General features: G+C 33.3%; 2 protein-coding genes across 2 annotated transcripts in view; one reads left to right on the top strand and one right to left on the bottom strand.

The window, feature by feature from the left end:
- Positions 1 to 26,294, top strand: part of LOC140442025 (lysosomal acid glucosylceramidase-like) — a 31,104-nt gene extending 4,810 nt beyond the window's left edge. The window contains exons 2-9 of the mRNA XM_072533062.1: positions 4,340 to 4,673; positions 9,244 to 9,406; positions 10,668 to 10,952; positions 15,943 to 16,056; positions 16,326 to 16,470; positions 20,730 to 20,800; positions 23,510 to 23,787; positions 26,147 to 26,294. Of these exons, the coding sequence (XP_072389163.1) occupies positions 4,340 to 4,673; positions 9,244 to 9,406; positions 10,668 to 10,952; positions 15,943 to 16,056; positions 16,326 to 16,470; positions 20,730 to 20,800; positions 23,510 to 23,787; positions 26,147 to 26,246 (1,490 nt within the window). The 3' untranslated portion in view covers positions 26,247 to 26,294. The remainder of the gene's footprint in view (positions 1 to 4,339; positions 4,674 to 9,243; positions 9,407 to 10,667; positions 10,953 to 15,942; positions 16,057 to 16,325; positions 16,471 to 20,729; positions 20,801 to 23,509; positions 23,788 to 26,146) is intronic.
- Positions 1 to 27,368, bottom strand: part of side-II (sidestep II transmembrane protein) — a 686,092-nt gene that overhangs the window by 503,143 nt on the left and 155,581 nt on the right. The window lies entirely within an intron of this gene.

Below are 27,368 nucleotides of genomic sequence, written 5' to 3'. Positions count from 1 at the left end.
TTTAATTTGAGTCTCTTACCACTCCCTAACACGTGTTTCTGGGTCTACTTGTCATCAGAGAGAGTTTGTAAGAAGACACAAACTAAATCAAAACGCACCGACTACTCTAGCAATTATAGGAAAAATAATTACCCGAGTAGGATACTAGAGACCTCTAGTGAGGAAAGATGAAGTTAAATGTGTCGATAGCAATTAAAGTAAACTGTATACCCAAGCTTAATCAAACCATTCAGAAAGATGCTAAGAAATTTTTAATATTCCACTATCCATCAACATTTCTGGTAATTATATTTCCTTTAATTGCCAGAGTAGTCGGTGCGTTTTGATTTAGTTTGAGTCTTCTCACAAACTCTCTCTGATGACGGGTAGACCCAGAAACATATGTTAGGAGAGACTCAAATTAAATCGAAACGCAACCGTCTTCGTATATTTATCGTCCTTACTCGACGCAATGAGTACAAGAATGGTGGTAATTAATATGGGTAAATTGTTGATGCATAGTGGAATATAAATATTCCCAGCATCGCTCTGAATGGCTTGATTAAGCTTGGGTATACAGTTTACTTTAATTGCTATCGACACATTTAACTTAAGTTTTTTTATATTTGATATAAATTCCAAATATGAATTACATTTGTTGGAATATAATTTATCTAAGAGTTAAACTTATTGATATCGTTAATACTTATTTGCACCTCGACCAGATGACTTATTAATTATTTGTATTAAAATATACAATCTCTACACATTTACTGCATATCTACATGATTACTCCGTTTATCAATTTTGATTGATATTTTGGAATAGTTATAATGGTGTCATGATACTGACAATTTTAAGCCACATGTGAACTTTATATGAGTTAATTTCCATAGAATCCCATATCACTAACTTATTGATCGATATGTTTAATCATTAATTAATGTTTATTCATTCAAGATGGGACGCACTCAAGTCAAGTACTGAGAAAATAAATAATAATGTTAACAATGTTTAAAACTGATCAAATGTACAGTATATATTTTAGCAGCTTTTTTTTTTAGTGTTTTTTGTAATGTTTATCACACTTAGTTTTGTGTGTCTGTTGTCACATATTGTCATTGAAATTTACAATTTCTAAAAATATATTTTCTGTAAATAACATGGTATTTAGAAACAAAAGATCTCCTTACCCCATTTCAGAGTGGTTTTCGCAAGGGACGGTCTACATTAGATAATCATATTTCACTGCAAACCTCAATCAATGAAGCCTTTGCAAACAATCAGAGGTTGATTGCAATATTCTTTGACATAACCCAGGCTTTTGATAGGACATGGAAACACTCTATATTAGCAACACTTAATAATTATGGTATTCAAGCTAACATGCTTGCTTTTATAAAAAATTTCTTAAGTAATCGTTCTATACAAGTTAAAATAAATGGAATCACAAGTCCTCCAAAAATGCTAGATAATGGATTCCCTCAAGGATTCATTATAAGTCCAACCCTATTTTTAGTGGCTTTTATTAGCACCATAAATGTACTCAGAGCTCCTATTAAAGCTAGCATTTACGCGGATGATATTGTTATTTACACCAAATCTAATAACCTAGTTTAAACAACAAATATATTACAACTTATGTTAAATCGACTTTAAAATTGGGCATTACAAACCGGATTCAATTTTTCTGCAGAAAAAAACTCAATACGTAATTTTTAGTCAAAATAACACTCACCATACAATTAGTTTTACATTAAACGATTTACCTTTACAGTCAACAGAAGTAAGTTGTTTAGGCATAACTTTCGATAGAAAATTAAATTGGAATGTGCATATTAATAAATTACAACAAGCATGCCAAAACCGGTTAAACATACTTAAAATATTATCTAATAAATTTTGAGGTGCCGACTGTAAAACATTAATTAACCTTTACAAATCACTTATTAAAAGTAAATTAGATTACGGTTGCATATCTTACGGTGCTGCAAACAAAACTGTTTTAAAAAAACTAAATAGCATACAAGATTGAAAATGAATAGAAAATTTGCTTTTTAGGATATAAAAAGAGTAGTAACACCTTTTTTGGCCTGATATAGAAGACACGGATATGATAGTTGAAGACGATATCGTAAAAACGTTACCAGGACCTGCTAAAGACAGAAGGAATCATTTTATTTTTGAAGTAAATTTGTCGGGTTAAAACTTTAAATCTTAAAAAGTTTGCTGTTGTAAACTTGCTTAAAAATAAATAAATTAAAATTTTTCAAACACTAAAAAATTCGTTTTTTCGAAAATAACACACGCTGTTTTAAGCTAAAGTCCATTGTCACACTTACCCCAAATTGACGGGAAAGTCTGAACCATGGATACTTAAAAAAATTTAACATAATTTATAAACTGATGTTACGACCGTGCCCAAATTTAAGTATATGTAGTATATGTAGTCTGTAAGCATTCTAGGAAAAAATATCATGACTTAAAACATGTCCTAAATCATGCAAAATATGTCATAAAAATCATTTACTGTCAAGTACTGTAGCACTTTTTTTATTTTAATACTATTTTTGTTTTATTTTGACGTGACAACGTCTTAAATTAGGTTGTGGCTCGGAGTCATTCATGAAAAAGTGTAACGCCCGCTCACGTCTGTTACAGTGAGTCACCGAACGAGAGAGAGGCCCGCCGGACCGGCGAATGCCTTGCGTCTCTCTCCCACTCAAACATGATCGGTCCGCTGCGCGCGCAGCACTAGAGAATTAGGCGCGTTGAATCGGTGCGTGCTTCCGTGCTTGTGTCTCTGTCAGTGTTGTTCCGTCTACCGATTTTTCGGTAGATCTACCGAATTTGATTCCTATCTACCGATCTACCGAACTGCCCCTTGAATCTACCTAATTTTAAAACAAATATCACAATGACTTGAAAATAAATTCGGATAATACAATTTATCTTTTTATTTCTGTTACCATCAAAAAACTTTTCAGTGTAACCTAATACTTGGTATTTTTAATACGTTTGTATTAAAATTGATTTGATACTTCCCTATAGTGTTTAAAAATATATTTGCAAAGATGCAAAGAAAGCGAAATACCCCGAGATTCAAGTTCGTAATTTTATACCTAATAATAACATATTGTATAAACATCATTCCGTAATCATAAACATTCACACATGTCTCTTCAATTCTCAAAGAATCTGAAGTATCAAGTGATAAATTATTAGCTAAATGACGGTGTGTGTGCTGTCGGTTTTCTTTGACTGCCGACTTAATCCATTAGCAGATAATGGTTGTTACATCTATTTGAACCAGAACGTTTTAACTTTCTGTAAATATTATGACCTATAACTATTTCTCAAAATATTATTAAACCTTATTTGTATCATAATAGCTGATGTGAGCATTTGGTCCCAATAATTTGATTCTTTATTTATTAAACAAAATTCAATGAATTATGGTTATTTCTAATAATTAGTTCAGCATAATTATTTAAGGTCTTTAACTTTTGAACCATTAAGTCGCCACCATAATGGGAAACTTTTCTATTTTTAGTTTTATGGAAAAAAGTTATTCTTTCTAAAAAGTTCTGAATGATCTAAAACTTAGAATACAATCATCAGATATTAAATTTTTTTAGTAATATAGGCAGTTTATCAAAATATATGAATTTTATGTTCATATTTTTTGACAAACCTCGTGTATATGGCTCAAAAAATTTAATTGATGATTGATTTTAGGTTTTAGGTCATAAAACTAAAAAAAAATCCATTATGGTGTTCACTTAATTGGACGCACTGTATTATAATATATATATATATATATATATATATATATATATATATATATATATATATATATATATATATATATATATATAATTTATGTCATTGCATATGATCTACCGAAATCTACCGAATTTTGCCGAAGGCATCTCCCGATATTGGATAAGCTCCACGGAACATCACTGGTCTCTGTCTTTCTCGAGCGTTCTTGGCGTTCAAGACACATTACAGCAGAAACACTTCCTTTCATTTCATATTTCTCCTATCATCGTCCTATCCTCAACAAAATCACTCAAATAGAAAGTAGTTAAGTTTAAGTTTACATGTACAATGTTTTAGTAAACAAAATATATTTCTATAGTTAAAGTTTGTGCAATTCTTATTTTCATTCAATTCCTTGTTCCTATTGTGCAATTTAATAATATTCATATCAATAAATATTCTACCGAGAAAAAGACGTTGTCACGTAAAATCTTCGCCCGTAAAACCGACTTTACAGGCAACCGATTTTTTTTGATTAATTTTATAAATAAATTAAAATAATTTTGTAAATTAATGCAATTATATTTCTTTACAGTGATACATTGTTTGTCAGCCGATAACAAATGTGTACCCCGAAGTTTTGGCCACAGTAGCACGGTATGTGTTTGCAACTCCGACAGCTGTCACATGTTGGAATCTATAGAAACTTTACCGACCGGTAACTATGTAAAATATACAACAAACCAAGCAGGACTACGGTTTGTAAAGGAGAAGGGCGTATTGGAGTCGAAAATTAACAATGCAGAAAATCTTATTGAAATCGGAACTCAAACGTATCAAGAAATTGTTGGTTTCGGTGGTGCTTTTACAGATGCGACTGGTATTAATATTAGATCTTTAAGTGAGGATTTACAGGATTTGATTTTAAGGTAAAATTTTATAAACGTTTGAAGAATGTCTAAAGTGAATCTATGTAATAATAAACATTTTAATTTTCATTTAATCGTACTAGAAAATTAAAACAAATAGTTTTTCATTTTCGTTTATGTTTTTTATATAAAGTTTTCCCACTTAAGTCACAGAAACTGTTGTATAAGTACTTTTTATGCTTTGTTTGCATTACTTGGAATTTATTTTTGAAAATCCCTAGTCCTTCATATTCTTAAAACCAAACCTCCTAATCATGCAATAGAAACGTAGTCAAAATGGCTTTCTTAGTTTAGCACAGAGCTGGAGAATAAAATACTTAATCGCTGCCAATGACTTGCGTGTAAATTTTCAAGCATTTATTGCTGCCATACAACGTTATTATTTACAATGATTTTTCACCTTTACAAGCAGCTACCTTTGAGAGAAGTTATTCCGTTTAGTTTACTAATAACGCCATACTTGGTACTATTTATCACTTTTAAATTTTTTAAATTAAAACTACTTTAGTTAATATTAAAGGTCCAGCAGCAAACTAAGAAGTTCCATTGTCTAATTTGGGCCGACACCACGGTGCCAACATCCTGCTATTTCAAGAAACTGATTGAGGTAAAATAAGCTGCAGACCAAAGAGTGCAGTCGGCATTGGACCAAATAATAACGTAGCCTTCATATCTTTAACATAGCAAAATGACATAGAGATACTAACATTCTAGTTAAACTCCTGTATGGTAACGTTAATATTGCAATTACCAAACGATAAGTTTTTCGTTGAGAAATCTTATTATTTACATTCAGAGCTAATAACATTATTTATACTGTAAATTTAAGCACGTAGGCAGATTCTAGAAAAGTCACTAAAATATAACATAGATACATACCATCTCTTCGTCGACTTCAAAGCAGCCTATCACAGTGTGAAGAGAACTGCATTATATAATGCAATGATAGATTTTGAGACTTACTTAGGATCCCACCTAAGTAAGTTAAGTTGACCCAACTAACAATGCAAAACATAAGCTCATGCGTTAAAGTGGAAGGAGAAAACTCTACTTTCTTTGACATTAATAATGGTCTAGTGCAGAGATATATGGGCTGGACACATTGCCAGGAAGTTTAATCACAAATATACGAAGATATTAACATTTTCAAAACCAAAGTGCACAAGAAGCAGAGGACGACCACGAAGGAGATGGATTGGTGATGTTGAAGAAGACCTACAGATTCTACGAGTCAGAAGATGGAGGAAAATTGTCAGGAATCGACAGGAGTGGCGACTTCTTTGTGAGCAGGTCAAGATCCACAACAGATTGTCAAACAACTTATGATGAAATGAGAGTATAAGGTCTACCACCTTATACCACTTATTACCACCTTTGGTATACCTATAAGGTATACCAAAGTGGCTTCTGTAGACAGAAGTCAACAATAGACCAGATATTTGTTCTACGACAGATCCTCGAAAAAACAAGTGAATATAACATCGACACCCATCATCTCTTCATAGACTTTAAAAGCGCATATGACAATATAAACCCAGAATTCTTAATAAAAGCAATGAAAGAATTTAATATACCAACACAACTAATAGAACTGATAAAAGAATCTCTAAAAGTAGAAAGTAGAATCCGGGTACAAAATGAATTAACGGAAACAATAGATGTGAAAAAGGGACTACGCCAGGGAGACGCTCTATCATGCATCTTGTTCAACATCGTGCTCGAGAAAATACTGAGAAACACAACAGTCAATACACGAGGAACAATTATTAATAAAAGCGTGCAAATACTAGCATTTGCAGATGATGTTGACATAATCGCAAGATCAAGAAGAGAAATGATAGAGGCATACGACCAAATAGAACGAGCTGCACAAAATAGTGGTCTTAAAATCAATCAGACCAAAACAAAATATATGCAGGTAAGAAAAAACGCAGAAATAAGGCAGCCACAAAATATAACAATAGGAGAATACAACATAGAGGAGGTAACAAACTTTATATACTTGGGATCCCTAGTCACGTCTGATAATAACGTTACGGAGGAAGAGGCGAATATTTATTGCAAATAAATGTTACCATGGCTTAATTAGACACCTAAGATCAGATAACGTCGCAAGAAAGACAAAATGCCAAATATATAAAACCCTAATAAGACCGGTACTCACATATGGCTCAGAAACCTGGACACTTACTAAAAGAGAGGAAACGTTGTTAGCCACCTTCGAAAGAAAAATCTTGCGACACATATATAAGGGCACAAAAGAAAACGGAATATGGCGAAGACGATACAACTCTGAACTATACAAAATATACCAGGATCCGGATATTATAACATTCATCAAAATAGGACGGCTGCGTTGGATAGGACATGTAGAAAGAATGGAAGAAGGCGAAATACCAAACAAAATATTCAAACAGATGCCAGTAGGTAAAAGAACAAGAGGAAGACCGAAACTGAGATACTTAGAACAAATAGAAAATGATATAACAACCTTAAAAATAAAAAACTGGAGAAAAAAAGCACTAAACAGATCGGAATGGAGAAGAATCCTAGAACAGGCCAAGACCCAAAAAGGGTTGTCGAGCCAGTGATGATGATGATGAGAGTATAAGGTCATTTAGTTTAGGGAGTAGACAGTTTATTTTTTACAAGAAAATGAAGATGTTTCAATACATAACCACACGATGTACTACAGTGCAGAATTAGTCCCATAATATAAAAAACCGTTCATCACAAGCAGCAAAATTGAAAATATAACGCCATCTTCTTCAGGCGTTTTGTTGTTCTTCGCACCTTTTCGCGGTGATTTGATTTCCTCTTTGATTATATCTGGATATTCCTCTGATCGTTGATTTTGTATTGTTAAGATTTCTACTTCTGGAATGTGAGCATCTCGACTGTATAATATTCTCTGTATAATATTTAGGATATCTTATTGATCATATTATGGCATGTGCTTGTTTATTTTTTAACTTATGTCAACTTCTCGTTTCTATCATCAACTTTTCATTTAGAACTTTTGAGCTTTAATTTGGTTCTACGGTATTAAATATTTCTTAAGTGTTTTCTTATGTCTTTCCTAATTGCTTTTGAAATGGTTTTGTTTAAATTTTTCAGCTCTGCAATCTTCGTTATATGCTTATCATTTATTTCCTTATTTTTTGCATTAGGTTTTTTGAGTTTTGCGTGAGTTTTTTATTTTTCCTTGTTTGCTTGGATTGGCACTTCTTTTGTGCATTCTTTAGGGTGTCCACCAACATTTTTTTTTTGTCAATATTGTTTTTATTTTGCACGATTTTCTGTAGGTTACTCTCTATTTCTTAGTTAAGGTCACTCGATACTGAGGAGTAGGCCGATTGAGACCTCAGTGCCGTTTGACGGTTCTTGTATTTATACAGAACACGATACTGGTACGTCACAAGTAAGGGGAGTAGGCAAATTGAGACCCCGAACTCGAACGCCTTCTCTGCAACTAAGGCGGAGTCTTCCTCTTTTTTTTTCTACCGTGAGGGGTCCACATTAAGACTTGTTTTGGGACACATTCTTCAGACATTCTCTGTACATGACCGTACCATCTGAGTTGTTGGGTACCAATATCGGCTACTATTGTATGTTGTACTTTCATAATTTCTCTTATTCTGTTGTTCGCTACTCTTTCTAGTCTAGATTTTTCAGCTGAACTTCTCCAGAAGTGCATTTCCGTTGCCTCAAGTTTTCTGTTGTATCTTTTTTTATTTGCCATACTTCACTACTGTAGGTAATTATACTTTTAATGATAGTGTTATATATCTTATGCGTGTTATTATTAGAGATTAATTGATCCCAAAGGATGCTATTAAGAAGAGAAATTGCTTTTCTTGCTTGGTTGTCTTTCTTCTCAATTGTGTCGTCTACTTTGCCTTCTTCTGTGATGATCATACCTTAACATTTATATGTATTGCAATGTTTGATAACTTCTCTATCTTCCAATATGAGGTCCTGTTGTTTCCCGCCGATACACATTATACTCGGTTTCTTGGATATTAATTTCAAGTCCCCATTTTTTATACTTCACGATTAATTTTTGAGTCATATACTCAATATCTTCATAATCTTGTACTATCACTAGTTGATCATCTGCAGATGACAAAGTGTATATGCTATTGTTGTTAATCGGCATTCCCATATTTCTACATTTGCGCTTTCACAGTTTTAGAGCTTGTTCTAAATAAATTTTAAATAATGTCGGAAGAGACAGCAGCCCTTCTTAAGGGCTTTATTTATTTGGAATTCACTTGACAGATTATTTTCAACCTTTACCTTTGAGTTAGCACTAGAGTACAGTTCCTTTGTCGCATTTATTAAATTCATGCTTATAATTGTTTTCACTAACGCTTCTCATAATTTATACGGGGATTACTAAAGGACATAAAAGATTAGGCAAGAAAGAAAAGATAAATAAGAGATGGTAAAGCCTAAAATTTGTATTAGTATAACTTTTTTGTTAAGCCTGTAACCTAAAACTTGTATTATTTGTATAACTCACTTATCCCTTATTCTATCTAGTATTAATATCAAGCATATGTTTTAGGTCCTATTTTTCAGAGGAGGGAAATGAGTATAGATTAGGAAGAGTACCAATAGGAGGTTCAGATTTTTCCCTTAATCCCTATTCTTATTGTGATACAAAGGATAATCAAACCGATCCTGAATTTAAAAATTTTAAGCTAGCTAATGAAGACTATGAATTTAAGGTAGTTATATTTAAAAATGTATAGGTTTTTGTTAGTTATAGTTGCTGTTGTTTTTTGTATGGGTTTGTATGACTGCAGACATTAATCCATTTGCAAGTATATATATTTAGGGATTCTACAGTATTCACTGCCTTCCCTCGCTTAACCGTTTCCATCTCTCCCTGTTGTTCCATTCTCCATCGTTTAGACCTCTCTTACTCATGGCGTTGTTTACTTCGTTCCTCCAGGATTTTCGGGGTCGTCCTCTTTTCCTCCTTCCTATGGGGCTCCATTCGGTTATTCTTTTTATCCATCTGCTGTCGCTAGCTCTTCTTACATGTCCATATCACTTTAGACTTTTTTGTTCTATATATGTTAGTATGTCTGTTTCTATTGATGTTCTTTGCTTTATTTCGTCATTACTTCTCCTATCCATTCTTGTTACTCTGCAGCATCTTCGCAGGCATTCCCTCTCTGGTGCTACTATCTTACTGCAAGACATTGGCAAGTCTTACAATTTTTAACAGAAAGACGCTATTAGATTTTATTTCGATAGCGACATATGGAGTTGTTCTGAATCTTAGTTTCGCCATGTAGGAAATCTTAGGATTCCTAGTGTTCTTACAATTTTTATTTATTACTATTAATTGCTTATAGCAACGCCATTGATTTGGTAATTGGAAGAAATTGTGACGAGTTTTCACGGAAATGGAGTACCACATAATCTAATTTCATTAATTAAAAATATGTAAAACGAAAACTTTAATACAAGTAAATGGAGATCTTATTAAAAGTTTTCTAGTCAAAGGCGCAGGACAAGGCTATGCACTGAGTCCAATAGTATGAGTTAAGAGAAACGCTATTGATTTTTCTTAGAAGAACGATTTCCGAAAAGGAAATTGAAACGTCAATAAACTTACCTTAAACTTTAATTGTGGCTTATTCCCATTAAAATAATAATTACTTTAAAAATATCACAAGAAAATAGCCTTAGAACAATATTGAGAAATTTTATCGAAATATATTTTCAGGCTACCAGGTTGGCTTTAGTGCTAAATTTTAAATTAAATACGAGAACAAATAAAATATTTTATTAAACATTTTTTCTTTTTTAATAAAGTTACATGTTACAATGTAACATTAAATAATTTGACTTCATTAAACTGGCCCTTGGAGTGTTTAGTTAAGTTTTAGTTATATTTGGCTTATTTCTAATGTAGTTTTCTATATATGGTTAAAAAATAAATGAATTTAAATAAATAAATTTACATTTACATTTTAGCTTCCATTTATACACACAGCCAAAGAACTATCAAAAAACAATCTTGAACTTATTGCTTCTCTTTGGATAGCTCCAGGTTGGATGAAAACAGATCCTGAATTTACTGCTAGCTACTCTTTTATTAAAAGTGATATGTACCAAGTGTATGCTGACTACTATATTAAATTTTTGGATGCGTATAAAAACGAGAACGTCAGTTTCTGGGGCATCACAACTGGCAACGAACCTATGACAGCATTTATGCCTAAGGCGATCCCAAGTGTTGGGTGGTTCCCGGAAAGTCAGGTGAGTCAAGTACATATATATTTATATATGTATATATATATATATATATATATATATATATATATATATATATATATTATAATATATATTATATAATATATTTGGCAAAAATTACATGAGCAGGACTCCAAAGTCAAAGGAAGAAGATAAGCAGCGCATTTCGGAAAATTTAAAAGAGAAAAAAAATTATACGTTGTCCCTGCTTTTTTCATTTATTCTTGAATGTAATATCAAGAGTTGAAAATGATAGTCCGACATACTGGGTTTCTTTCTGTATGAATAAAAGGGTAAAAAGTTAAAAAATGTTCTATCTTATGTAAAATTTTTAGCAAAATACAAATATACGAGTCCCTTTTCATATTAGTTGGCCCAACGTTAGATTGATAAGAAAATTAAATTTTAGAGAACAAAAGTAAAAGCGCAGCGTAAATTTAAAAAGTTTTAATGCATCAAACATTTTTGAATTTCCTAATTATGGAAAATTCTACATTAAAAAAAATGTGAAAGTTTACCACTTTACATTCCCTGTATTTTTTATGACATCCACAATTCTTCAAGGCATAATTTTTACCAAGTTCTGACAAAATTTTAATGTAAAATAATTCCAAATTTTTTGCAATTTTCTTCTAATTCATTGACGGAGCTGTCAGGATGTTTTCTTAAAGCTTTTTTTTTATTTCGCGCCACAAAGTCTCCATCGGGGAGAAGTCGGTCCATATTCAAATATTTGTCCGTGTTTACAATTCCTTTGATAGAATGTAACTTTCCCACACCTTTAGACGACATGCTGCGCCAGATCCTAACAGATGTAGGAAATTTGACTTTTCTCTTTAGACAGTCGGGATGGAAAGCTTCATTTTTCCTGCGAATAACGCGACTTTTACTGTCTTAAACACACACTTCAAATCTACACTCATCAGTCCATTGTGATAAATCCCATTGCAACTGAGTCCAACCGGTATGCTCCTTTGACCATCTTAGTTTATTTTTTTTTGTAGTAATGTTAAAAATGGCTTTTCCTTAACCTAAAATAAAATGAAATTTATTAAAAACAATTTGTACTAATTTTTTAAACTATAAAATTACCTTGTAAGAATCAAATCCTAGTTTGTGGGCCTCTCGGTGACATGTTGATCCGGAAACGTGTCTTCCAATAACGTGACTCTATAAAATACTCAACTCCATATAATTTTCTCGTCGATTTTTCACTATAATGCGTTTTAAGACCCTTCAATCTGCTTTGGTTAGTATACTTTTTCGTACATTTCTAAGTTTTGTGACGACCGAACCTGTAGTTTTGGATCTTCTGACTATATTTCTTACAATATTGACACTATAGCGTGACAGTTGCAACATATTTGTTGATTTCCGAATTGGATTTTTCCGAATAAAAAAAAATTCTTCTTCTTCTTGTGCCACTCCTATCGGATATTGGAAATCATCAAGGCTATCCTGACCTTGTTTACAGCTGACCTAAAAAGTTCATTAGTGGTACAGCCAAATCACTCTCTCAAATTACAAATTACACAACCATGACATTCTTCTACGGCCTGGATTCCGTTTTCCTTCTATTTTTCCTTGCTTTATATTTTGAATTAATGCGTATTTATGTCCTCTCATCAGGTGACCCAAATATTCAAGTTTTCTTTATTTGATCGTTGACAAAATTTCTGGGTCTTTTCCTATCCTTCGCATTACTTTAAAGTTTGTGACTCTTTCAACCCAACTTACCTTCAGCATTCGACGGTAGCACCACATCTCGAAACTTTTTTACGTTGTTCTGTTTGAGAGTGCAAGCCTCTACACCGTATAATAGCGTGTTAAATACGTAGCCCCTTATCATTCTTAATCGGAGAGAGATGCTTATATCTCTGTTGCAGAAGAATTTCCTCATCTTTATGAAAGTGGCAATTTCGATACGTCTTTTTATTTCATTGTTTTGGTCTCCAGTTTCGTTTATTGAAGTGCCCAAGTATTTGTAACTTAATACTTTTTCAATTTGAATGCCGTTTATACTAATATGTGCTGGTTGTGTCATGTTCTTACTGAAGACTCTTATATAGATTTTAAAAAATCTAATAATGAATAAAAAATTTTTCATCGATAACTTTACCTCGACCCATTGTACAATCCACAAAACCCTTTACAATACTACAAAAGACATTTGACATTAACTGACAATATTATTGTTTTGATGTAATTTTTCTGTAGCTACCTCTGGATATAACGTAACGAAAAAATCAACATATGCTGCGGTCAACATTTATTACAATCCCGAAGAAACCAAATGCCTAGATCTGTGAAGACTACCGGCTTATAAGCTTGATCAATCATGTCACTAAAGCGTTCACTAAGATCATTATCATTCATAGAAGAATATAAATATAATAAATGTGAGTCAAATATTGATAGATCGCAGTTTGGCTTTCGGAAAGCACTTGGAACTAGAAAAGCAATTTTCGCGTTCCAGGTGCTTATACAGCGGTGTAGAGACGTTGATAAGGACGTGTATTTGTGCTTTGTGGATTTTAGAAAAGCATTTGACAATGTCAATCATGAACAATTGATAGATATTCTGCGAAAGACAGTTATTGACGACAAGGACATTCGAATTGTGGCAAACCTATACTGGGGTCAAACAGCAAGAGCAAAAATTGGCAACGAACTCACTGAAAGTGTGCAGATCAAAAGAGGTGTCCGTCAGGGGTGTATATTATCCCAACTCCTATTCAATATTTATTCCGAAGAAATATTTAACAAATGTATGGAAAATGCAAATGAGGGCATAAAAATAAACGGCGAGTTAACGAACAATATAAGATATGCCGACGACACGGTGATCCTTGCCAGTACCATAGACGAATTACAACAGGTAATGGAAAGTTTATTCAGTTAGTGAGGAATACGGCCTGAGCCTCAACTTCAAGAAGACAAAGTGGATGTTGATAAGCAGGAAGCAACAGCCTGCTCGACAGTTACGGATAAGTAACATACTAATTGACCATGTAGAATCTTATGTGTACCTTGGCACCAACGTAAATGCAAAATGGGAACAGGTCACAGAAATTAAGGCGAGAATAGAACGAGCTAGAGCAGCATGTAGCAATATGAAAAAGCTCCGCATAAGCAGAGATTTGTCTCTTCCCCTAAAACTACGTCTAGTTAAATGCCACATTTTTCCGATCTTACTGTATGGTGTGGAGGCCTGGACGCTGACGAAGACGCTCACGAGAAACCTAGAAGCATTCGAAATGTGGGTGTACCGACGCATTCTTTGTATATCCTGGATCGAACATGTCACCAACATAGAGGTAATCCAAAGAATCGGAACGGAGAAAGAAATCGTGAATACAATTAAACAAAGAAAGCTTGAATATCTAGGCCACATATTAAGACACGATTAGTACCGTGTACTGCAATTGATTGTTCAGGGAAAAATAGACAGTAAGCGAGGGCCAGGCAGGAGAAGACACTCGTGGCTCCAAAATCTGAGGAAGTGGTTCGGGCTCACATCGGTCGAGCTATTCAGAAGCGCCGCAAACAAGATCAGAATTGCCATGTTAATAGCCAACGTTCGCAATGGACAGAGCACTTGAAGAAGAAGAAAATGTTGACATAAGTGGATGCAAAGCCAGGGTTTAGTGATTTTTTTTGTATTATTGAAAATGAATAAAAAACCATAAGGGTAATGTTTTTAATAAATATTAATAAAAATGCCATATTAATTAATATGGGAACTTATAAAAACATGCAGAGTATAATTTGTTTATGGTAATCGACTTAAGACGGATAACTGAAGATGGACTTAGTTGGATAACTGAAGATCTAGATCCAGACATAGAGATACGTAGCAGGATTGATTAAGCCAAAACACCATTTACTAATATGAGCACCTTGCTAAGCAACAGCAGTCTTAACTTAACGTTTCGATATCGCTTTGTAACAAAATTTACTCCATACTGCTATATAGAGTATGAAACCTGGACTATAAAGGAAAATGTGATGAACCGATTGGAGGCCTTTCGAAATGTGAGTATTTAGAAGATTACTTAAAATTGCTTATCTGGCTCATATATTTCGAAACTCCAAGTACCAGTTCTTAAAGCTTATTATGGAAGAGAAGATAGAAGAAAAATGGGACATCGGAAGAAATAAATACTCATGGCTTAAAAACATAAGGGATTGAAGAAACCTCGATGCCCATGCACTCTTTAGATCCACACAAGACCGAGAGGAGTATGCCAGAATTGTCGCCAACATCCCATAATTAAATAGGACTCTATAAGAAGAAGAATCGACTTAAACTGCAAATTTCATAGGTGGGTCAACTGGCATGGGAATGGGCTCATAGAGGTAATTTCAAGTCGAGAAAATTTAGCCTAACTTTTAAGTCCTTATAACTTTTTATACGGAGAATGTTTGTCTAACAGCTAAACATAGGTAATAAGATTGAACCTATTTGGACAATTGACTATTAAAATAAATTAAAGTAACTCCTTTTTCATTGTACTAACAAGCAATAAACATATAACTTTTCGCCCTTGCAGAATCAACAAGCACATGACGGGTTAGTACGTGTTGAAATTACGCGTGTTTTGAATGGTGTTTAAATTTAAAATAGCTACGAAGCACACCTAATGTCGACACGTACTAGCCTGTCATAGGCTTGTTGATTCTACAAGGACATAAAGCTATTTTTTTAATTGCCTGGTAACTCAATGAAAAGAAAAGAGTTTCTTTCACTTTTTTCATTAGTAAATTGTCAAAATAGGTTCAAAAGTTTTATTTTTGAGTGCACTATGAACTACTATTTAGAGTTTTCATTAAATTTTTATCTATTTACTTTTAATGATGTTGTCATGGAATAATTTAAAAACAAAAACGTTACCATTCAAAATTATTAGCAATATATAATTCATTTTAATTTAGTTTAAAAAAAATAATATTGTTCTGATTTTTTATATTATTTAAGTTTTCTAAATGTTTTTAGGGCCGATGGATTAAGGAAAATTTTGGACCAACACTTAGAAACTCTGAATACAAAGATATAAAAATTATTGGACACGACGACAGTACTCTTTTAGTACCTTTGATACTAGAATTGGTAAGTATCATGTTAAAATAAAAATAATCATTTTGATTTTCATATTGTCTTAATATATTTTATCAAATATTATACAGTATGATTCTTTGGGAATTCCAATAAGAAGTTTTAGAGAAATCTGACATATTCAATATCTGAAAATTTAGGATGAACTGGAGTGAAAAGGGTAAAGCGGTATAATTAATGTTATTATTATTGTTTATTAACTAAAAAAAATTATTATTTCGATAATCAGAAAGGCATGTCGAAATTTAATTGTTTTTTTGCAGATGTTTCATGATGAAGATGTTAAGCCATATATAGACGGTATTGGATTACATTGGTATTGGGATTTTCTTGTTGGCCAGGAGAGAGTCAATGAAACACATAATGAATATCCAGATAAATTTATAATAATTACCGAGGCTTGTAATGGTAAGTAGCTTGCTTATAGCAAACGAAAAGTAATTTAATTTTTGTGTAATGTCTTTTGTTTATAGTTATATAAATTAACAGGAGATAAAGGTCAAACCAAAATGGGAAATAGTGCACAATAATATGTATAGCTGTCGAAAAAAATCGTAATTGAGTTACATTAAATCACATAAATATACGAATTAGTATAAGCCTAGTCACTATGCTAAACAACGTGACATTTATTCAATTTACAATTTTTGTTGAGAATAAGCCACAATTTTATTTTTAAAATTAAGTTTCGTAGTGCAAATCAAAACGCAAAATACTTAATATGAAAGTAAAATTGTGGCTTATTCCCAACAAAAATTGAAAATTGCATATAAATGTCAAAAAAATTAGCTTCAAAACAATAGTGACATTTAAAAATAGGATAAAATAGAAATTTTCTTTATTGTCACTGAAAATCGTACAATTTTATGAACCAAGCTTACAAGAAAAAGTTAAAAACAATTCTAAAAAATAATATTTATTAAGAAATGACACTTGATTTATTGACCAAATTTTTTGTTCACAACAATCTCTGCATATTTTTTCTGTACATTCCGCACATATTGGTGTATTACCAAATTTACAAAAAGAGAATACAGTTTTCTTGTCTTTGGACCTGCGACACTTTCCACGGCGTTTTCCTTTGTTTAAAATGTTTTCATCCATAGCAATAGGCAACGGAATTTGCAAGACTTTTCCTATGGAAATTCGGAGTTCTCGTGACACCCGTGTTTTCTCGATTCTTTTAAAAAGTTAAGGTTTTACGAGGGAAAATGCAAGATCTTTGATAAACTGAAATCTAGATTTGTTTTCTCTTTTTTTTCATGTATATAAAACATATGAACTCACCGAAGAAATGTTCAGGAGTTGCAAAAAAATCGCCTTCGAGTTCGTCTGCTTGTCCAAAAAGTAGCACATTTTTGGTCCAGACTATCAACCCCACCTTTAGTGGAGTTATAAAAGGAAATTATTTCTTCTTTTCCAGTGTCAGCCTCAGTAGCCTTGTTTCTATGCATGGAAGAAATCATTATAACTACCTTATTCTGAGCGACATAGATGAGTTTTTAGCTCTATTTTTTGACGGCAGAAATTCAATAGGTATCTCCCTTTTATTTTTTTTATCATTTCAACATAAGTTAACTTTTTCTGTAATAATTTATCAACAACTTAAATGGAGCTAAACCAGTTATCTGCAGTTATATTTTGATTACAACCATAGATCGGTTTACATAACAACAAAACAGCTTGAGTTGGAACTGATAATTGCTTTTCATCTATTGTTAGTTCTTGACCATCACTACCTCTTCTCGAATAAATATACGCATTGAATAGATATGATGTACGAGCGTCACACAAGGCCATAATTTTGATGCCATATTTATTAAACTTATTGGGCATATATACTTTAAATCTACATCTGCCTCGAAAGCCAATAAGCATTTCGTCAATACAAGCCAAATGATTTAAGCAGTAGTTTTCTTTAGAGTTTTCAACAATTCTACTGAAAATCCATGATATTGCTGCTGTCTTATCAATCTTCTCTCTTTCTTTTCGGAAATCAGCACAGTCGAAACTCAAACATGAACAAAACCTGAACCCTTTTTTGTGCAATTGTACATCGAAGAATGTCCCTCCCAGTTTTTTCTGTGACATAAAGGCTATCAAGATCTTCGCGGTTCGATTTAAAAATAGATGAAAAAAAACAAAATGCCAAAGAACGCTTTTGGTTCTACCATGTCAACATCAACTAATTCAGTGTTTTGTTGGTCCTTGTATTTTATTCTTGCAAGTGCCAGTTTTTCATTTGTATTTGTCATTATTTCAAAGAGAACATTGTCTGTAAAGATACACTGCCAAAGAGTAAGTGTTGGATTTTCTAAAGCCCTCGCACTACCTTTGAGACTAGTAAGTTGCCTGACTATATTGGCAGCAGGAGTTTTTGTATAAGTTCTCTGAGCAGGTTCCCTTGCCCATTTGTATCTGTTTCTTCCATAAAAGGCTCTTCTTTCATTAGTTGCTTGTTCTTTTTCACTACTCTCAGAAGAAGACTGTTCCATCACCGTTATATCCTCATCATTGATTCCTTCGCTTTGCTCTTTGTCGGAATTAGAGTCGTATAATTCTGCTACATTATTTGTTTCCTCTTCTGTATCGCTATCTAAATCGCTAAACCACTTCATAACAGTCTTCTCAAAGTTGGAATCGTTGTAGGATACTTTTTTTGATGACTCACTAGCCATTTTTCTACAAAAAAAACAGTAATTACATAATTATCTACAAAATAAAAAAAATACACTTACGGTGATGTGGTGCCTTTACGTACCCCAGCAAATATATAACACGAAATACACGAAATAATATTGAATATTCAACAGAATCTTGCTATAAGGTGATCTTGTTGCTATCATTAGTAAAAAAAATTTTTTTTTTAATTTTTAAATCAGTAGTGTCTTTTATAAAGATTAAAAAGAGAGAACTTATACAATGCTTTTATGACTAGAGTCAGTATCATTACCAATTCAAAGAAATACCTCAAATTTCGTAGAAATTAAGTTTTTTTATTAAAATGCCGTGATTTACAAGATCAGAAAGTTTGGTATGATCACAAAACATGGTGGTAGTATAAAGATTATTGTTTATTGCTTGGTAAATCTCATGTAGCAGAGAAAACATGGCATCACTGGTACATTTATTAGATTTGTGATAAACTGTTGTTTTTACCGAGAAAAGACATACCGGGCTCTTACAAGTGTCTTCATAAATTTGAACAGTGGCGCATGGTAAATCTCTATGCACTCTGGAAATGTAGATTTCCAGATTTCCAGATGGATGTAAAAGATTTGAGAAAATTTTTATGGATAGTCCATCAGTACTACAGGAAGATTTGCTTTTAATACTAATAATTGTTAGGAGTATTTCATATTTATTAACTGGTCTTACTAAGAATAAATTCAAGACATTTTTTGAATGGGGGTGAAAAGAAATAGGATCTTGTTGTGACAAAATAATAGTAGTAGTAATAATTTTAATGTTCAGGAATAATATGGAATACCAATCCTCTAGTTAGGATAACAGTTTTAGTTTAGTAAGATGTTTAGAATAAAAAGAAACATATTAGTGGACTTTTTCTTAATTGTTTGTTAGTCAGTTGTCAAATCACTTACTTACTGTATTATCGGTACAGATTGTAAATTAATTGGGATTAATAAAAAAATTACTACAATTATCGACCTTGTTCACAGAAGATTGTACACTTCTTGCAAGTTCTTTGTGATTATTTTACACTGCTAGAATAGCTTTGTTGTCCGCAAATGTTGGGATTGTTCCATTTGCGGGTTCTGTGATATCGCTAGTGATATCGCTAGTCATATCAAAGTGCGGCACTTTCGTCTTTTTTTGTTATCTCTGTGTAGGTATCCTCCGGTTTTATTCTAAAGTGGCTTTTAGTTATTTAAAACTCTTGCAATTATGAGTACTGCCTTAGTGATGCTCTGTATAATTTATGGATGAGGCCTTTATACCATACCTCACCGAAGGCTTGGGCAACATCCAGAAAGATACGATGTTCTTAATGACTCTCTCTAAAGCCAAACTGATTTTACTGGGGTTTATCTTTTTTTTTCAATAATACATTAGTCTTTTTCAAAACTATTCACCTTGACCATGTCATTTCCTTGTTTTCGAGATACTGTGCCAAGCTATTGGCTTTTTGAGCATAGGTTCGAGCTCAGTGATTGGTGGGTTATGTAGTATAGGACTTCTAAGCTGTCTGGTTGCCTTCCAGAGAGATTATTCACTTTTTTTAGCAGTTAACTCACTACGGTATATTCAAATCGATTTGTTCTTGATGCATTGTTCTAGTTCATTTTTAAAGTTCTGCCAATCTTTCCTTGCATTTACAAGTCTGGGGGGTCTCTTTCCCTATTGTTTCGTCACTAAGTATGAGAAAAATGGGGGAATGATCCAAATTCATATCCTAGGCCTTCTCAATGCTCAAAAAATTAGAGGCAATAATCTTAATATTAAAGTCAACTTCTAGTCAACCTCTAGTTGTTATATTTTAGTACTCTAAATTTCCTATACATACATTTATTTTATATATATATATATATATATATATATATATATATATACATATATCCAGGCTACATTTTATATATTCAGAACAAATGCTCATTCCAAGACCTGATTTATATATAAATGTATATATTATATCAAAATGTTTTTAGGCTATATTCTTCAACAAGTGTTTCTAGGAGAATGGGAGGGAGCTGAGCGTTATGCAGGTGATATTATCGAGGTAAGTACACGTTGTTTAAAGTTGGAGCTACAACATGACAAACCCAAATAATTGATATTCCTTTTAGAGTTGTAGATAAAGCTATTAACAATAAAACAATTATAATTATGGATAATCTCTTTTCCTAGATAATATTTAAGATATAAATATTCTTAAAACTGAAATAATTCATTATTTGGATCACATACTGAGAAGCAGAAATAAGTATTACTTAGATAGAGGATGAAAATAAAGATCCAAGATAAAAGGAACCTTCTTAGGCGCACGCAGAATATTTTGGTTAAAAAGTATTAGGAGTGGTTTGGTTCCCAATTACTAAAACTTTTAAGAAATGCGGCTACCAAGGTTAATATATGATATGATGATGGTATACAACATTTAGTAAGAGAAAAAAAACGAAAGAAGATAAAGATGTTGCTACAATTTTAAATTATTTATCATTTGTTAAGAATATCAACCTAAGAAACTCAAAATTTGATGTACCATTTAAGTTTCCATTGATAAAGAAGGGTCCGATAATGTGATCACCTAGGATACCACACCAAACTTGTAACCGTTGAGGATGCTGTGTGTAAAATTCAAGCACAATATGTGGATCAATCTCAGCCCAGTATCGGCAATTATGTCTGTTCACCAAGTCAATTAATAAAAATTAGTATTCATCTAAAAAACAAGTATTGCTTATACATGTGTGGATTGTCATGTGGATATGATGATGAATTGTCATACAATTGTGGATCAATTTCCTCATTAAATTTTCGTGAAAGGTTCGGAAAAAAATCGGAAGGCTGTAAAAGGTAAAACACCGATTGCTCTGCTTATTGTTAAAAGTGACTGTGATTGCTTAGCCTTTAAGTAAACTTACCATAAAACGGCTACTTGGATTGCTTTGATATTTACAAGTGCCTGTCGTTTATGTTATTTTATTGCAAACTGACTCTTTTTTTCTAAATCTTTGCATTAGTTCAAGTATGAGTTATATGTCTATTGTGGTGTGTTTCATTAGAAATTATTAAAAATTCTAGCAGCAGCTCTTAAACAATTATAATTTTTGTAGTATAAACCTACAATTTCGGTTCTTGCTTGCAATGTGAATTTCAGCGATCAAATTGCACGCATTTAAAAATACTCTGTTACAAGTAACGGTTATATCATGTATAACATTATACAATGTAAGTTATAACACATTATAATTTACTATTAACCTATTAAAATAAATGTCCAAATATCAAAAACCTTTGAAAAAACTTTAATAAAAAGTAAAATTTTTTGTTTCTTGATTTTTGAAGGTTCTACAAATAGTAAGGTTAAATATTAAAAAAGCTATTTTGTTACAGTTAATTAAGGTGGGAGAGATACTCTTTTGTTAAAACAAAAATTGTCTATATCTTAAACTAATGACTTTTTTGAATGTATTTTTGAAATCAGCAAAAAATAAGAATCCAAATATAAAATAAAAAAAGCAAAAGTAATTTGAAAAAAATAAAGGGATGATACAGGTGGTAAGAGGATGAAACCTTTCCCTGTAAGCCTAAACATGACATAAGGTCTCTCCCTTCAAATAGTAATTGACGTGTTTTTGCTCTTTTTTAAAAAATTAGTAGTTTAAAAGAAATTTAAGGTGGATAGTTTTATCTGAAAAGCATTGTATACATTATTCAGAATTTTTATTTTGATATGCAGGTGTATAAATATAGGTATAATATTATGTCTTCAAAACGGGTCAGAGATGGCCATAGATATGCTTTTAAAAGCCACATACTGAAAAGATGTATGCTGTAGTATATTCTAACTATGCCAATAGAAGGAAGAAGGAAGTACTGCAATGTAACGTAGAGATTAAAGGAAGAATTCAGGCAGCAAACAGATGTATGTACAGCCTCCACAATACTATTAAATCTAAAAGCCTAACACAAACATCAAAGATTAGAATATATAAAACGATGATTAGACCGGCGCTCATGTATGAGTGTGAGATGTGGACCCTGACCAAAGAAACTGAAAAAAACCTTGTTTTGAAAGGCAATTCCTCAGAAGAATCTTTGGGCCTTATCACGACATTAATAATAACCAATACTGAATGAGAACAAATGCTGAGGTCAAGCAGATGTATAGAGCGAGCGATATAGTCCAAGAGATTCAGTCCCAACGTCTAAGATGGGCTGGCCATGTTCATAGACTCCCTAATAACTGCCTTGCCAAGTTAATATTGGAGAAGGCCCTTAGGACGTCCACGAATGCGATGGAGAGACAATATGTGGTCAGATCTCAGAACAATGGAGCTACCCACTGACCCAACTACTATGGACGACCGTTCAAGATGGAAGCAAGTTGAGCAGTCAGCCAAAACCCACCCCGGGTTGTAGGCTTAAGAATGTAAGGTATGCTTAGTACATACTCTCAATGGTAATTACGCCTATTATCAACATTTACTTCTTTTGAAAAGTAATGTTCTATGAATCTACCAAGAACATAAAATTGTTATGAAAAACATACTAAGAATTTCCATTTTGAAGAATATTTACCACGTTTATATAAATGGTGTTTACTGGTAATGCCATATCATGGAATAATAGTCCATTACTAATTAAAATTTAAAAAGTTCTCAGTGAATACAAAGATATCTATTGACTTGCAATACTAATCAATAACTGTCTCTATAAAAGCATGTATTATAAATAGTTAGTTAATTATGTAATTTCTTTTCAGAATATTAATAACTGGGCCAGCGGCTGGATAGATTGGAATATGGCTTTAGACATGGAAGGAGGCCCAACATTTATTAAAAACTATGTAGACGCCCCTATAATTGTTAATTCGGCCGAAAATGAGTTTTATAAGCAACCTAGTTATTATGCATTAAGTCACGTATCCAAATTTGCTCCAAAAGGTACAGTTCGTCTACAAGTAACCACTGACATCAGCGGTGTGGGAGTAACCGCTCTTATGAGACCAGATGGAAGCGTTGCCGTAATTATATTAAATACGTAAGTTAGTCTTATGACCACCTTTATAAGAGAGTAATTATTATTCATTATAATGCAGAGAATGCTATTTTTCGAGTAGAAGAGATCTACCTGCTTTATGTTATGATCCCTTGTGTATGGAATTTCACACATTGAGCAATAGCTCTCCGCTAAGCTGAATATTAATATGTGTTTTATAAATATAATAGTATAGCATAACAAGCTATTTAAAAGAGTCCTGATTATTCAGCTCAGCGGGGTGCTAAAGAGAATGATGATGATGATGGTTTATTAGTTTGATATTGTTCAGTAAGAAAGCAAAATTGTGGAGTGATTAAAAATGTTTCATCCATGGACTGAACCTAGTACTTGTCATGAATTTGTTGGTAATATTATTGCCAAAAGAAGGGACGCCAGTGATAAAAAAATATTAAAGCGAATTGTTTTGTCAGCTGACATAAAAAAATTATGTTTGACGTTTACTTAAACTACTTGAACGGGGATTTCTGAAATGTAATGCAGTAAAAGAGGTGGCAGCCTAACCCTTAGACTAATGCAAATATTGTGGCTCATAACAAATAAACCGATAATGAGTAGAAAAAAAAGGAAAGACATGAAAATGTATACCATATATTATGAAGAACAGATGATCCCCAAGTTAAAAACCATCATGTAAAAGTTGAAGAAAGATGACACAGGAATCAATTGAGACAGTAAAGCAATGTTTTCTAAATAATAACTTAATAATAAGAAATATCGATAAACCCAAGTGCTTATAAACCAAAGTTGCATCAAATAAGGACAAACGCATTACCATAATCCATGCAAGAACAAAAAATGGTTTAATCTCTAATGATGTACCCTTGTCATGCAAAAACATAAAGAATTTTTGTGTCAACTACCATGATCATACCACGTCAGAACTATTCGAAAATTTTGTTAATAAAGAGGTTATATTTTAAACAAGGTAAAGATCTAATGTGTTTGCCAGAAGAGGATTAGCTACAAAATACTTTGTTCCAAAGTTGACCTTTGCAATGGCCGCTTTTTTAAATATAGTATATAGACTATGAGTACACGAGGCGCATTTGCGGTAATAAGGGTATCCCTGGAGAATAGGATAGTTATATCCTCTCCAACTAAAGCAACCAAGCAAAGTAGGTGGAGGAGTTTTATCCCCTCTACTTTGGGCAATCTTGGTAGATGATCTTCTCAGAAATCTGTTTAAACAAGGGTTTTACTGCCTAGTATATGCTGACGATACAGCAATCGCTGTCAGGGGCAGGTTTTGCCCAGGTGGTGTCTAAGAGAATGCAAGGATCCCTAAATATAGTTGACGACTGGTGTAAACAAAAGAGACTAATAGTCATAAATCGTCAACTTCACCAAAACAACAACACTACCAGATCTAAAGCCACCGGTGCTGGGAGGAACAGAGATTTTATTTGCCAAAGAAACAAAATACCTTGAGGTGTATTTTGATCATAGGCTTACATGGAACACTCACATTCTGAGAACCACACAGAAAGCTACTATGTTCCTGGGCAGATGTAGAAGAATATGAAGTAAGAATTGGGAATACTACTCCAAAATCACTCTATGGTTACTCTATGGATACACAAAGGTTATTAGACCAATGATAACCTATGGCTCAATGACGTGGTGAACAAAGACGCAGCAAGTGGGAGCAATAATTCTGCTAGGTAATACACAAAGGCTAGCATGCCTGTGTATTACGGGGGCCATAAAAACAACTCCTGCAGTAGCATTGGAGGTCCTGCTGAATCTACCACCATTTCATATCTTGATACAGGGCGAAGCCAATGATGCACAGATTAATCCATAGTCAGCGACATATAAGCCAGATGTATGGTGCTGACAACAAAAAGCTAATCGAGAAGCTAAAAGCCGATATTATGATGGGGCAACCTATCGATGTAACAGCTACAACATATAGCTTTATAAATAAGTTTACAATTAAGACACCAGGCAGAGAAGACTGTAATGAAGATGTACCCATACAAGCTGCTACTACCTGGTACACGGATGGCTCAAAAACATCGGAGGGTGTGCGAGCCGGCATAGTAGGGATAAATCAAGTTATACATTTCCCGGTTAGTCTATCTAAGGATTTGGCAGTTTTTTAGGCGAAAATAACGGCAATCCATCACTAAGTGAAAAAAATAGAAAGAACCTTACATAAGTACGAAAGGTAAACATTGTAATATTGCATACATTTGGGAGGAGTCGTTCTTAAGAAAATGCATATTTTTGTGTATTTTGATACAATGACTTTAAATTAAATATTTTGATCGAGTATTAAAAATTATTACTATAGTGTTAACGCATAGATTTTCATAAATATTTTCTATGTTTTTAGGAATTTTGAAGAAGTAGAAACAACCATAAGAGACACTGCTGGAGATATAAGCTTAAAATTAACACCAAAGTCAATTACGTCAGTAGTATATTCAAGATAAAACCAATTTATTTGTAAAACTTATTTAAATATACATATTTTAATCATTTGATTGCCTTTTAAATATACCTTTAATAAAAGATGTAACGTTAAACCCAAGGAGTGTATATATTTTTTATAAATAAAACATTCTTGCTTGTTCTTGCCAGCAACCTACCCGAACTATAGAAAATTTTAGACGAAATTGCTCTTTTTACGAGCGTTATAATATACCAACATCACTAAAACCAAACTTATGGTTTTCTTCCAATTACATTGCTTAGCTCTGTGCCCTCCAAAATAAAATTCTGGCAGAACCCCGGTCTACTTGGCCTTTCGGCATACGACCGTTAGCGCCTCCACTGAACCTACGAGTCCGACACCAAAATGAAGGTGCCACGCCACTTAAGCCAGGCACGTTTCGTGGGGCTTTACCTTCCCCGTAGTACCTGTGTTGCGATTACCTCACCTACCCGTTATCCCCTCCCACAGGCGGATAGGTGACGCAGGCAGAGGAATTTCCACCTCGCACGTAGACAGGTCGCTGCCGAGGATCTCTTCTCTACCACTCTTAAATCTCCTGGCGGTTACTTGCAAAGGCACCAACACCACGATTGGCATAAGGCCAAAAGAGGTGTGTACGGGCCCAGCTCGTTCAACCTCGCCTGGTTCCCTTGGAATGAGAGTAGAGTGGTCCCCGAGAGTCTCGTCTCGGATACTAGGAGTGTAGACCGGTGACCGTGACGCCTAAGCGTCCGTGTGCGTTTCTACAAACCCCACACCTCAAGCGACGGCTCTCCACCTCTCAATTCCTACCCATTAGTCGCCTCTTACGACAGGCAGGGCCTTCTCGCCTCGGCCGTATTCTTATTTCTGCGAGCCGAACGAAGTTTCCCAATTACAAACACAATCTTTCTTCCAAATATATGACAGAATTGTTGAACAGGTCTCATTTATCAGATAGCTGTGTGCACTAATCACGATTCGGCGAAAGAGATCCTATAAAGAATTAAACAGGTTTATCCAAATAAAAAATTTTAACATCAGGTGGGATCTAAACATGAGACCTCGAATCAAAGTTTGGTGCGGATGTATTCATAACACAACAGAAAAGCATAAGACGAGGTTCTAGGTGGAATCAAGA

This window comes from Diabrotica undecimpunctata, chromosome 5 (genome assembly GCF_040954645.1).
Source record: "Diabrotica undecimpunctata isolate CICGRU chromosome 5, icDiaUnde3, whole genome shotgun sequence".
NCBI lineage: Eukaryota > Metazoa > Arthropoda > Insecta > Coleoptera > Chrysomelidae > Diabrotica > Diabrotica undecimpunctata.
This window is presented reverse-complemented; position numbering and strand designations above follow the sequence as displayed.